Source organism: Ursus maritimus, unplaced genomic scaffold (assembly GCF_017311325.1).
Source record: "Ursus maritimus isolate PB19 unplaced genomic scaffold, ASM1731132v1 scaffold_19, whole genome shotgun sequence".
Taxonomy (NCBI): Eukaryota; Metazoa; Chordata; class Mammalia; order Carnivora; family Ursidae; genus Ursus; species Ursus maritimus.
Window position 1 is genome coordinate 45,268,193 of NW_024424341.1, and position 13,105 is coordinate 45,281,297.

General features: G+C 58.7%; 2 protein-coding genes and 1 long non-coding RNA gene across 3 annotated transcripts in view; 1 reads left to right on the forward strand and 2 right to left on the reverse strand.

Annotated features, from left to right (window-relative positions):
* The first annotated feature begins 776 nt into the window (after positions 1 to 776).
* On the forward strand, positions 777 to 8,395 carry LGI4 (leucine rich repeat LGI family member 4). Its single transcript, XM_040632810.1, has 9 exons — positions 777 to 946; positions 1,389 to 1,460; positions 1,691 to 1,762; positions 3,055 to 3,126; positions 3,249 to 3,320; positions 3,556 to 3,725; positions 5,849 to 6,013; positions 6,109 to 6,614; positions 7,434 to 8,395. Exons 1-9 carry the CDS (start codon positions 777 to 779, stop codon positions 7,746 to 7,748), a joined length of 1,614 nt encoding a protein of 537 aa, XP_040488744.1. The 3' UTR covers positions 7,749 to 8,395.
* On the reverse strand, positions 2,312 to 5,214 carry LOC121103331. Its single transcript, XR_005835498.1, has 3 exons — positions 4,655 to 5,214; positions 3,819 to 3,897; positions 2,312 to 2,917 (listed from the first exon to the last, which is right to left on the reverse strand). It is a non-coding gene; the product is annotated as an uncharacterized LOC121103331 (long non-coding RNA).
* A 1,330-nt stretch (positions 8,396 to 9,725) lies between the features above and the next one.
* FXYD3 (FXYD domain containing ion transport regulator 3) overlaps positions 9,726 to 13,105 on the reverse strand; it is a 5,296-nt gene continuing 1,916 nt past the window's right edge. Inside the window, exons 2-5 of the mRNA XM_040632910.1 lie at positions 12,130 to 12,182; positions 11,021 to 11,053; positions 10,893 to 10,916; positions 9,726 to 10,153 (exon numbers count right to left, since the gene is read on the reverse strand). Coding sequence (XP_040488844.1) covers positions 9,726 to 10,153; positions 10,893 to 10,916; positions 11,021 to 11,053; positions 12,130 to 12,169 — 525 coding nt within the window. The 5' untranslated portion in view covers positions 12,170 to 12,182. The remainder of the gene's footprint in view (positions 10,154 to 10,892; positions 10,917 to 11,020; positions 11,054 to 12,129; positions 12,183 to 13,105) is intronic.

Here is a 13,105-nt window from a genome sequence, read left to right on the forward strand (position 1 = left end):
TGGGCGCGGCCAGGATGGCTCCAGACACCCAGTGGTCTCTCCTCCCACCCGCTCCGCCTGCAGAGCCATCCAGTCCCCACCCTGGTGACATCCTCCTCACACTCCGAGTGGGGTGGAGTGGGGAATCTGGGGAGGGGGCTGGCTGAGAGTGGTCAGGGCAGCTCCAGCCCTTCGTGGCCCCTCCCCTCCCATGGGGCCATCCAGTCCCTTCCTTAGGGCTGCTCTTCCTATGGCCTCTGACCCCCTCCTCCTTCTTAGGCTGCATTGCCGGGCGCACCCAGTGCCCAGTGAGTCCCTTTCCCAAACCTCCAAGGAGAAGGGGCGTGGGAGGAGGGGAAGAACAGGGAACTGGAAAGGGTGGTGAGAAATAAAGACACCAGACAGAGGGACACACACACACACACACACACACACACACACACACACACAGAGGCCAACAGACAGACAGAGATTGAGAGACAGAAACACAGAGAGAGAGAAACAGAGATAGAGAGACAGACGGAAATAAAGACAGAGTAGGAAACAGACTAACTCACTGAGTCAGAGATACAAAAAGAGAGAGAGAGACAGAAAAGGAAAGAGAAATAGACAGAAAATCAGGCATCAAAGGGATACAGGAAGAAAGACAGGCTGAGGGACGGAGAAAGGAGAGAAGCCGGGACAGAGTGTGCCAGCTGGCGGAATGGAGGGTCGCCTGGCGGGGCAGATGTAGTGGCCCCAGCCCACTGAGCTGGGTGGGCAGAGAGAAGCCGGAGCCTCGGCGGGGGTGAGGGGGCATGGGAGGGGCGGGCGTGCTGCTGCTGCTGCTGGCTGGAGCCGGCGTGGGGGTGGCCTGGAGACCACCAAAGGGAAAGTGTCCGCTGAGCTGCTCCTGCTCCAAGGATAGCGCCCTGTGTGAGGGCTCTCCCGACCTGCCCGAGAGCTTCTCCCCAACCCTGCTGTCGCTGTGAGTGTCAGGCCCTCCGGGCGCCTGCGGGTGAGGATGGGAGTCCTGGGACCCCAGGGGCTGGGGGCAGGATGCTGGGGTCCCCGAGGAAGCAGAGACCCTTCAGGATCTTGGGAGGTGGGCAGCAAAGGATGTTGGGATGCCTCAAAGGGGGCTGCTGGGATTTGGACAAGAGCCGAAGGGAGACTCCAAAGCCCAGGGCAGCATTTGGGGCCCAGGGGGAGGGGGGGAAGGACGACGGCCTTGGGTGGGGGAGGAAGCTGAATGTTGCCAGGATCCTTGCCGAGGAAGCAGGGCAAATGCCTGTTTCCCTAGGATGGAAAGGAAAGACATCCAGGGTTGGGGTGGCATGCCAGTGTCCCTCAGACAGGAGACGGCTCTGGGGCGGGACCGGAGCATTGGGGTGATTTTCTCCTCACCCACCATTGCCCACGTCCCCCAGCTCACTCGTTAGGACTGGAGTCACCCAGCTGAAGGCCGGCAGCTTCCTGAGGGTGCCCACACTGCACCTGCTGTGAGTGGGGCCCAGCTGAGCCGACAACTAGCTCGAGGGAGTGGGTGGGTGTTCGCACAGGTGTGTGGGGGGTGCGTGCACCCATGAGTGTCTGCGCATGTCTGTGAAAGCATCGCATGTACCTGTGTGTGTGAAAATACGCCCATGAGGGTTGAGGGCGGGGGCCAATGTTAACATGTCAGAGAGCAGGCAGCAACTCTGGAAAAACGTCCTTCTTGCTCCCTTGCCAGCCTCTTCACATCCAACTCCTTCTCTGTGATTGAGGACGATGCATTTGCGGGCCTGTCCCACCTGCAGTACCTGTGAGTGAGGCCAGGGGATGGTGGCGGGGCTGGGGGCCTGGGAGAGGAAGCAGGGACCCATCTGTGGCTCTAAGAGTAGAGGGAGGTAGGGGCTTATTGGCACGGGCAGGTGGGGAGTGTCTGGACAACGGTCCCTCCTAGAGGGGCAAGAGGCCTGGTGTCCTGCGTGGGGTCAGAGCTCCTGCTCAGCTCTGTGACCTCAGCCTGCTCACCTCCCCTCTCTGTGCCTCAAGATCCACAAAGGGCCTGGATAACCCAAGACTGTTTCCGGCCCTACCTGACTTAGGGGAGCCCAGGGAGAGGACAATGAAGCCAGAGAAAAGAAAATATTTCATATGAACAGGAAACAACTCTGAGGTGGTGATGGGGATGGTAGTGCCAGGGTCGGTGACCACGGTGTTGATAGGGATCCTGTCACTGCGGCTCACAGGGAAGCGGTGGCATTATTGAGGATGATGACGTGGGGGTGACGTTGATAAAAATGGCAGCCCCAATGGCGCCAGTGCTGGGGTGATACTGATGGTGAAGTCCGAGGGGCTGGTGTTGGTGTTGGCACTGTTGTGGGTGTTGGTGTTGCTGTTGGCAGTGGCTGTGGGTAGGATGCTGGTGTGGGTGGCAGGGCAAGGCGGCTGGTACTGGGTCTGGTGGTGATGATGGAGGTGTCGGGGTGAATGGGAGCTGTGGCAGCGGTGGTGCTGGTGGTGGGTGAGGAAGGGAGTGCGGGGGATCCTGGCGATGTTGGTTTTGCCAATGCTGGTACGAGTGCTGATGCTTTTGACGATGGTGGCAGTGTTGGTGACGATGGTGGCGGTCCTGTTGGTGTTGCCATGAAGGCTGTGCTGTTGATGAAGTTTCTCAGTATGGCGGGGTGAGGCTTGGTGGCGATGGCGTTGGCGTGGAGGATGGGTGTGGGTGGCGATGACGGGGTCGGTGGCGGTGGTGGCACAGCACGGTGTTGATAGTCGCAGCCATGTTATGGGCACTGGGCTTGGTGATGGTGATGGAGGCACGGGTGTCGGTCGTGGCGGATGACGGTGCAGGTCTCGGTGGTGATATTGGAGCTAGGGCTGCTGTCGGTGAGCCTGTGGTGGCGGTGTTCACGGTTAGCCGGGCAGCAGGGTGAGGTTCTTGGCTCCTGGGATGATGGTCTGGAACCTTGGGGAGGAGAGGTTTCTGGGGAGGCTTCAGCACTTTCGAGAGGCCTATGGCTTAAATGGGGTGAGCTTCCCAAACCCTCCAGGACCACAGCAGGGAACCGAGGGCCTCCCCCTCACCCCACCTTCCCTCCACAGCTTCATTGAGGACAATGAGATTGGCTCCATCTCCAAGAACGCTCTCAGAGGACTCCGCTCACTCACACACCTGTGCGTGCCTCACCCCTCCCTTCCAGCCCATCAGCCCGCCCCCACCCCAAATCCCACCACCCAGGGACACAGGGGATCCAGGTCGCTGGTGACGACTCTTCCTCCTTCTCTCCTTCTACCAGGAGCCTGGCCAATAATCATCTTGAGACTCTCCCCAGATTCCTGTTCCGAGGCCTGGAGACCCTAACTCATGTGTGAGGCTCAAGGGGGCTGGGTGGGTCAGGGGAGTTGGGGGGTGTTTGAGAGGGAAGGGGAGTGCTGTGCCCACTTCTGTTTGACACAGAGAAGCAGGGTTGTAGTGGTTCCTCCGTATTTTTCACACCACCTTCGGGGGCCCCACCCCGAGCCCTTGCCTGGGGAGGGGGCGGGAACGCGGCCTCCAGGGGGGTGGAAGCCAGGTCGCAGCCCCTCCCCGGCCTCTTGCCCCAGGGACCTGCGCGGGAACCCGTTCCAGTGCGACTGCCGCGTCCTCTGGCTGCTGCAGTGGATGGCCACCGTGAATGCCAGCGTGGGGACCGGGGCCTGTGCCGGCCCCGCCGCTCTGGCCCACATGCAGCTCCACCACCTCGACCCCAAGACGTTCAAGTGCAGAGCCATAGGTGGGGGCTTTCCCGGCAGGGTGGGAAGGGCAGCAGGGGTTCCAGAAGAAGGTGGGATATCAGGGGAATGGCTCTCAGGGCTGAAGGGCTCACCTCGCTCCCTGCTCTGCTGTTTCCCAGCTTGTGAGTCCCTGAGCATGAGCGTCAGCTCCCTGAGCCTCAGTTTCCTCATCTGTAAAATGGAGGTAATAAACCGTGCCGTAGGATTGCAGCGAGAATTCAGTGATCCATCCACGCTGGCATCTGGTGCAGAGCCTTGGGTGGGAGGCCCTCATCAGTGTGCGCTCTGGTGGCTGTTACTAATATAAAAATGACCATTTAAAAATACTTGCTATGATCACATTGCTTTTCCATAAATACGCTTTGGTACCTTTATGGGTCCTGAGCAGTGCAAGGGGCACAGCGGTGACAAGGACGGCCCTGGCTCTTGCCCTCCCAGAGCCCATGGCACAGGGGAAAGTGGAGGGTGAGAGCCCGGAGTGGTCAGGCCTGGGGTGGGGGAAGCCCACCGAGCTGCAGGCGCCATGAGCCAGAGCGAGGGCCAGGCGCAGCGGAAGGGCCAGGGAGGGCTTCCTGAAGGACTGGGTATTTGAGTTCAAATCTGAAGGCTATTAACGTAATAATCAATTCTTACCAGCATCTAAGTGTAAGTCGTGTTTTGGTTTGTGGGACTCATAGAACCAGAGAATTTAACTTAAGGGTCACTCTTTATTCAGCTATCCCACAAAGAGTCACTGAGGGCCACTCTGTGTCCGGCCCCATGAGAGGCAGTGGGCACACTGTGGTGACCCAGACAGTCGTGGGCCCTGCCCTCAGAGCCCTGGTGGGTGAGGCCGTAAACCTTAAATAAAATGTTGCAGAAACAAACGTATGCTACATGTTTAAACACAGGGAGCGATGAGGGAGATTAAGGTTGTGGGCAGGCCTACCTCCCATGGGGCATTGGAGAAAGCTTCTCTGAAGAGGTGCCTTTATGCCCAGATATAGCTCTGTGAGGTACGGAGGGAAGAGCTCTCTGGAGAGAGGGGACAGCATGTGCAAGGGTCCTGAGGCAGCAGAGAGTCTGTCCTGCTTGTTGGTCAAAGGCAGGTGACGTCTTGAGGGAGTGAGTGAAGGGAAGGACACAGGTGAGGTCGAAGGCAGCAGGGGCCTCACTGTGTAGGACTTTGAAAGCCACAGGGAGCAGAGTGGATTTTACCCCAAGGGCTTTGGGAAGCCATGGAGGGTTTTGAGCACGGGGTGATGACATGATGGCCATTTTTCAAAGATCCACCTTTGGGTGGGCATCCTTGGTGGCTCGGTTCGTTGCTTCAACCTTGGTGCCTGGAAACAGGGCCTGGCACGTAGAGTGAAGTATTATAACCTGGAGTCTACACCCGGCCTCTACCTGCACGCTGGGCAACCTTGATGCATCGTTCCCATAAAAGCTAGGTTGCTGTAACCAAGAGGCTCAAAATACCAGGAATTAGAGAAGACAGAAGGGTCTGAGGTGAGCAGGCGGTGGGGCCGCCCCTGGGTGTTGTCCTGGTTTCACAGTTGAAACAGAGTCGTGGCACAGCCATCTGCCAGGTCAGGGGGAGGAGGGAAAGGAGACCAGGTGCAGGACGAGCGGTTGTCAAATAAGCGAGGCAAGCACTACCCCAGCACTTCGCTCTTTCTCCACGGGGAACTTGGCCTGGACAAGGCCACACCTAATTTCAGGAGGGACGTGTTGGGGGAGCGCTGGGATCACGTGGCTGGGCAGCTCCGTGCTCATCTTCTTTCACGGAAGGTGGGAAGGATGGATGGTGCTGGACAGCTGCTGCCTGTGCCTCTCGGCCTTAGCCTCCCCATCCACAGAATGGATAGAATGGAACGTTCCTCACAGGGATCTTGTGGGGACTTAAATGAATTTAAGAAAGAGCTTGTTTCTGAGCAATGATTTGATGATGTTGTGCAGCTTAGAAAATCGAGTATTCCCGCGTTGTTGTGACTTACTTCACATGTAGATGAAAAGATGCCACTCTGTCCCTCTGAGGTGCACACCACGATGGTCCTCATTTCGGAGCTGTGCAAACCGAGGCTCAGCGATGAGGGCCCGTGGGGTCGCCCGTGCCCGCCTGACTCTCTCCTGCCACCCCCAGAGCTGTCCTGGTTCCAGACGGTCGGGGAGTCGGCGCTGGGCGTGGAGTCTTTCTCCTACCAGGGGGAGCCGCACATCGTCCTGGCGCAGCCCTTCGCGGGCCGCTGCCTGATTCTCACCTGGGACTACAGCCTGCAGCGCTTCCGGCCTGAGGAAGAGCTGTCGGGTGAGCCCCCCGCCCCCCCCACTTTCCATCCTCCTGCCCACCCAAGAGCCCGCGTGCCAGGCCTGACCCGCCGTCCCGCTCCCCGCCCCCCGCAGCGCCGTCGGTGGTGTCCTGCAAGCCGCTGGTGCTGGGCCTGCGCCTCTTCGTGCTGGCCGCCCGCCTGTGGGGGGGCTCGCAGCTGTGGGCCCGGCCCAGCCCCGGCCTGCGCCTGGCCCCCATGCAGGCCCTGGCCCCACGGCGGCTGCTGCGGCCCAATGACGCTGAGCTCCTGTGGCTGGACGGGCAGCCCTGCTTCGTGGTGGCCGACGCCTCCAAGGCGGGCAGCACCACGCTGTTGTGCCAGGACGGGCCCGGCTTTTACCCTCGCCAGAGCCTGCACGCCTGGCACCGGGACACGGACGCCGAGGCCCTGGAGCTGGACGGCCGGCCCCACCTGCTGCTGGCCTCCGCCTCCCAGCGGCCTGTGCTCTTCCACTGGCTCGGGGGCCGCTTCGAGAGGCGCACAGACATCCCGGAGGCCGAGGACGTCTACGCCACACGCCACTTCCAGGCTGGTGGGGATGTGTTCCTGTGCCTGACACGCTACATCGGGGACTCCATGGTGAGGCTGGGACCAGTCAGGTGGGGCAGGCGGCAGAGGCCACAAGCCAGACCTGACCTGCAGTGGACTCGCCCTCAGGGAGCTGACCCCACCTTGCACGCGGGCCTCTAAACTCTGACCTGACCTCACAGGTTGACCTTTGAACTTTGACCCTGCCTAACGTACTGATCTTTGAACTCTGGCCACCCCCACACTGGCTCCAAGACCACTGTGACTCCTCAAGGCTAGCTGACCATAGGCCATTTCCTATCCCCCAACACTGACACTGGCCCCACACTCTGGCTCTGTAACTCTGACACACTCTAAGACTTACATTTGACCACAGCCACCACACTCTGGACCCCCAAGGCAGACGGCCCACCCCCTCCAGCATTCTCATTCTGGGGTGAGGAATGGCCAAGAGGGGCACTCTGAGCCTAGAAAGCAGTGGTCTGACTCAGGTGTTCGCGGGACATGTGTGTGGGGAACAGACTGTGGGTGCAGGGATGGGAGTGGGGAGCCCAGGGAAGAGTCTGCCGTCACGGAGAGAGGTGACTGTGGCTGGGCAGAGTATGGCCAGAGGACATGGGAGAAACAGATACCATCGCAGGTAAAACTGATTCTATGTGGGGTCTGAGGGAGAGAGAGAGGCCAAGAATGACTTCAAGTCTGTGGCCTGAGCAGCTGGGCGGTGACAGGTATGATGGTAAGAAAGCTGCAGGAGTTTGGGGGCCTACAGGCCTGTCTCCAAGCTGTTCCAGGTGCTCTGAAGCCTAGAAGACTGCTGGCAGGCCTGGCCCTCCTGGACCCCAGGCCCTAACTAGTCACCACACTTCACAGGTCATGCGCTGGGACGGCTCCATGTTCCGCCTGCTGCAGCAACTTCCCTCACGTGGTGCCCACGTCTTCCAGCCACTGCTCATCGCCAGGGACCAGCTGGCCATCCTGGGCAGCGACTTCGCCTTCAGCCAGGTCTTCCGCCTTGAGCCTGACAAGGGGCTCCTGGAGCCACTGCAGGAATTGGGGCCCCCAGCCTTGGTGGCCCCTCGCGCCTTTGCTCACATCATCATGGCCGGCAGACGCTTCCTCTTTGCTGCTTGCTTCAAGGGCCCCACACAGATCTACCAGCATCACGAGTTAGACCTCAGTGCCTGAGACCCCACGGGACCTTGGCCGTGGCTTGGAGGGAAAGGGGCATTGGCACGGGGAGTCCCAGCCTTCTGGACACCCACTTGACTGGTCTCCTGGCCCTACTGGGGCTGATGGTACCTGTGAGGTACTGACCACAGGCCAAGTTCAAGGCAAGAGCTGTCCTTGCAGCCTTAAGCAACATCTCGGCTGGGGACACATGCCCCGACTAAGGATGACTTGGGGGCTCGGGCTGGGCACTGCAAGGAGCCGGGATACAGAAGTCATGGTGGGGGTAACGTGCAGAGCTCCATGAGGTCTGGAAGGGCCCCCATCAACCCACTCCCACCCCTTCCGCTCCCTCTGAAACTCCTGAGGAAGAGATAGCTTTTCTTTCCCTCTAAACTCAGTCCGGCCAATCGCTTTTAGGGCCCGCCTCATGACATCATCAGTCTCTGGGCCGGTTTCCCTGCCGGGCTTGCTAACTTCATCTGCTGCATGTGCGCATGCCTGATGCCGAGGCGGAAGCCCAGCGTTTTGGCCCTCTTGCGCATGCGCGGGAAATAGGTGGGAAAGCAGGAGTTGTTGCGGGGAGGTCCGGCTACCCGTCTCGCATGAGGGGCAGGGGCGAGGACAGAAAGTGTATGAGCTCAATAAACGCGCTGTGCACCTGCCCCGCTCCTTGTTGTGGGATATTTGGGAGAGGGTGTTTTGTGAGTGACATGGGGGGAGGAGTGGTGTCCCAGGAGCAGTATTATGGGGGGGGGGTGGGTGTCCTGGGGGTGCATTTTGGCTGCCCTGGTACGCTTTCGCTTGCCCTGTGAGTGTGGGCTCATGGGGGGGGGGGGCTCATGGGATGTTTGAGGGATATAAGGCATTATTAGGGGACAAGTCACTGGTTTATTGTGGGTCTCTTCTTGGGATCATGTCTCAGGGCATTGTAGGAAATAGTTTTGGGTGTTCTAAGGAGTATTAGGCATTTTATGGGGTGGCCCTTGGGGGCATTTTGGAGATCTTACTGGGTATTGGGAAGTCTCAAGGGAGTTTGAGTTTCCTTGGAGGTTCTCACACCGTGTGGCCACTATATATTATTAGGAGGGTTGTGGGGAATGATTTAAAGGTCTCACAGGGACAGTTGGGTATTAGGAAGGGTTTCTTATAATAAAGTGGAGTCTCGGGTGAGTGGGAGGGTCATGGGGTCTTACTATTAAAATCGTAACCTATCTGACTACTCATATTATGGTAGGAAGATCCACCTCCTTGTTTTCCTGGGATGGTCTCAGTGTCTGGTTAGAGCTCTCTTTCACTCCCCAAAGTGTCAGGCATTTGGCTACTAGAAAATTTTAAATTGCACTTGTGGTGGTTCCCCTAGCCTTGGAGGCGGAGGGCAGACCTCATGCCACCCAGCAGGCCTTGGGCTTTCCCAACGAAGAGATTCAGCTGCCAGGTTCTGTCCCAGCTGCCAGAGTGTATCTGCCTTCTTGTCCTCAAAGCCCACCCCAGTGTCCACAGAGGGAGTCCTGAGGCTACTTGGGCTAATCAATTTTTAGAATAAGAATAAGGAGGCAAGATCAATTTTTAGAATAAAAATTGAATAAAAAAGACTCCTCCGGTGAGAGGTAAGGTGAGGCCGTGGCAAGGTGGTCTGAGAAGAGGAGGGAGAATTCCATCCTTGAGTCCAGGCTCCTGTGCAGAGCCGGGACTTGGAGGGAGAGAAGGGACCTCTGTATTCTTTCGGCTGATCCATCCTCAACAGTTCTGGGCGGAGCCTGGGAGAGATGATGGGTCAGCGTGTGAGAGCAGATGGAGTTTTCTCCCCAAGGCACGTGCACACACAGGCATACACACTCACACGCACCCAGCCCTCATGTCTCGTGTTCCCTGCCTCCCCATTCTATTCCTGGCTTACCTGGAGTGATGAGAGGTGGGGCATCCCCTGGATGGTGGCTAGGGAAAGAAAAGTGGTGAGTTGTGTATCCAACCTCCTTGTCCTCTCCCTCAAGGCTAGGAGATTCTCAGCTTGCCCTGACATAGCTTCCCGGCTATTTTTCCTGGAATGGGACCAAAGCTCTTCAGGATTTGAGGCCCTCTGAAGATTATCGGCTCTAAAGAAGAAACCTGGGAAATCTCAGTGGCAGGAATTCTCCAGGGCAGAGCGGGGAGGCCTCTTTCTGCGAGATTTAGCTCTTTCACCGTGGAAGGTGTCTGCTCAGTGTGGAGCACACTCGGAACCCCTCTTACCTGGGCTTCTGGCTGAACTTGCATTTGCATTTCCCACCTGTTGGGGGAGAAAGGATGGTTGGGGGAGGGACCCACAGCCCTGCGCTGCCAGCTCAGCCACCAGTATCCCCACTCACTCATGAGGACGATGATGCCGACGGTGCACAGAACGGCGGCGCAGATGAGCCCGCCGATCCGGAGTCTGTGCCAGTCTAGGAGAAAGCCAGACAAGGCCATCAATGCCTGCCTGCGTCCTCCCCGTCCAAACCCCCATCTATTCAACAGGTAGGTACCGGGGCACCTGACGACGGGCGGGGAGCTGGGGCTACAGAACGGAGAGAACAGACAGCCCCCAGGCCTCCTGTGCTCACATTCTCCTTCACACACAAGCGATAAGAGATTTAATGAAAGGTCAGGTGGAGATAAGCATGCAAGACAAATAAGCAGAGCCAGGGAACAAAAAGTCAGAGGGCAGCTCTTTTAGGGAGACTGGTCAGGGAGGGCCTCTCTGAGCAGAGCCCCGAGTGGGTGCAAGGGCCGTGGCAGAGGGATTGGAAGGTACAAAGGTCCGGGGGTTGGAGTGTGTCTGCTGTGTGTGAGCAACAGCAGGGAGGCCACCCAATAGCTCCCCTCCTCCAAGCAGTTTTTGCAAAGTGAGCCTCCTCCCAGCAGTTGATTTGAACCGTAACAACGGCTTTTTGTGAACTGTCCTGGCTTCCCGTGTGCGCCTGTCGTGCCGGAAGAGAAGCTTCCCAGGAACCAGACCGGCGTGGCTTGTTCCTTCATTCGGCTGTGATGACTGTTCAGTGTCTCCCCCTCCTTGCCCCTTCCTATCCTGGCCCCTGTTTCGCGCACATCGGACCCCCACCCAAGCTGTGTGGGACCCCTGACACAAAATGGTGGGAGGGGGTGTAGGTGGGGGACGGCCATGAGAGGGGCACAAGCTCTCACCATAGTAGAAAGGGCTGTTTTTATCTGCAAGGAAAGAAAAAAAAGAACGTGAATCCAGGACAACAGCCAGGAGGCAAGGGTTCTGGGGGAGAATTTGGGGGTGAGCCTGGTGGAGGAGACTGACTCACCTTCTGGGTCGTTGGCGTCCAAGGCAGGCAGGCCTGCTGGGAGAAGCGAAAAGGAGAGGGGTTGGCGTGCTGGCCTCGGCAAAGCTGGCAGACAGGGCCACAGACCCTTAGGGGCCCCGATGGACAGGTCCCCGCCTCCTGAGGGCACAGGGATCCATCCGGTGCCAAGCCTGGAGGTGTGGACTCCCCCCCACCCCCGCCACCCCACACCTGTGAGCCCCATAGGCCCTCATTTTGCCTCCCGGAACAGGTTTTAATCTGGGTGGCTGGGGGCCACCCTTTGGCCTGATGTTTCCAGACACCAGGCTAATCCTCCCTCCTGCAGAAACCAAGCAACATTCTCGTCAAGATGACAGATGGTCCAGTTCCCAGTCATTCGCAGAGCCCCGTCCACACCCCACCCGTTCTGGTGTTTGCTCGCCGCTTCCTTTTAGAGCAAATTACTAATTATAAACTTAATACACTTTCTTTGAAAACGCAGCTCTGTCTCACTACCCTGAATGGAATGCCGGGCTTGCCTGGTGTAAGGGATCAAAAAATACAATAAAAGCAAAGGACTAGGATTACATTCTGGCCAGAAGCAGTGGGCCACCTGAGCTCTGGGCCTAAGCTCTGTTGTTGGTTAAAGGGCGATTCATAAGTTTTAATCATATTTAAAGCACAAACACAGAGTGCTTACTCTGTACCAGGCCCCATTCTCACCGCTTTTCAAATACTAACTTGTGTAATCCTCACAGTGACTACTAAGCACTTACCAGTACTGTCCGTATTTTTACAGCTGGGGAAACTGAGGCCCAAAGGACTTACGTAACTGCTGCATCGGCAAAGCTCCCAGTTACGTCTCATAATAAAGTGCTAGGGAGGTGTTGAAGACACAGCACCCGGGGCTGAGCCTTCTCACCAAGAAGACCTCAAGGGGGTGACTAGCTGTGCGAGCCGCTGCCGCAAGGGGTCCCGTTCTGCGTGCACCTTGAAACCACCAGTGCGCCACTTCTGACCCTCAAGGAGATGGCGTCTGGGTGGTCACCGCCCCAGAGGGGAAGCACGGGAAAGACACACACATGTGGGGCTGGGCCACCGCTCAGTGGAGGGTCCAGGGGGGCACTCACCTGCCAGGAGGATGAGCAGGCTCAGGGTCACCTCCCACATGTCAGCCAGCTGCCTGAAGGGGGAGGGGTGGGGGGGAGGGTCCAGCTTTAGCGGGGCCGGCTGGTGCCAGACTGGTGCCCCTGGCCCCCATCCTCTCCGACTCCGCTTCTGCCCAGGGTACACAGCTCACCCTGGGGCAGAGAGGCTGGCATCGAGCCCCGCCCCCGCCCGGCTGGGAGAAGAGAAGGAGCCGCCAAGTGCAGGGGAGTGGGTGACAACGCAGATCTGGCCAGGAGCCTCAGGAATCACTCACTCGACACAGACTTGGACTTGACATGAATGGCCCTGGTGACTAAATGAGGGAGGCGCTGCCTGCTGTCATTACCATCTTACAGATGGGGAAACTGAGGCTCCGAAAGCTGAAAACCGGTGCGTAGGGTCACCTGACCAGGGAGTGAGATTTAAAGCAGCCCGGCTCTGCAATGGCTATCACTCAGGACTCGCAGGGCCTGGGGGTGTTTGCGGAAACGAGATGTAGGGAGCCAGGTGGCAGGAGGCCCGGGTTCCCAGGTGTGTCTCTCAAAGGCAGCTCAGAGCCTGCCCGCCCTGCCCAGACTCTGCAGACCTCAGGCTGGGCCAGGGTAGTGACCCAGCTGGCTCCTCAGGCTGCTTGGAGCAGGGTATGGGGAGGAGAGAACTAGAGGCTGGGGCAGGGATGGGGGCCAGAGCAAGAGGAGTCACCGGCTGCAGCCCCAGGCCCGTCTTCTGTCCCCACAACCCCTCTTTTCTGCCCTGCCTCTGCCCCTGCCCCTGCTCCTACCCCAGCCCCTACCCCTACCTGTGCCCCAGGCCCAGCCCCTGCCCCTGCTCCTACCCCGGCCCCTACCCCTACCCCTGCCCCTGCCCCAGCCCCTGCGCCTGCCCCGGCTCCTGCCAAGCTCCTCGTGGCAGCCATTATTTCCTCTTTCCCCAGATAGGCCTGTCCAGCAAGAAAAC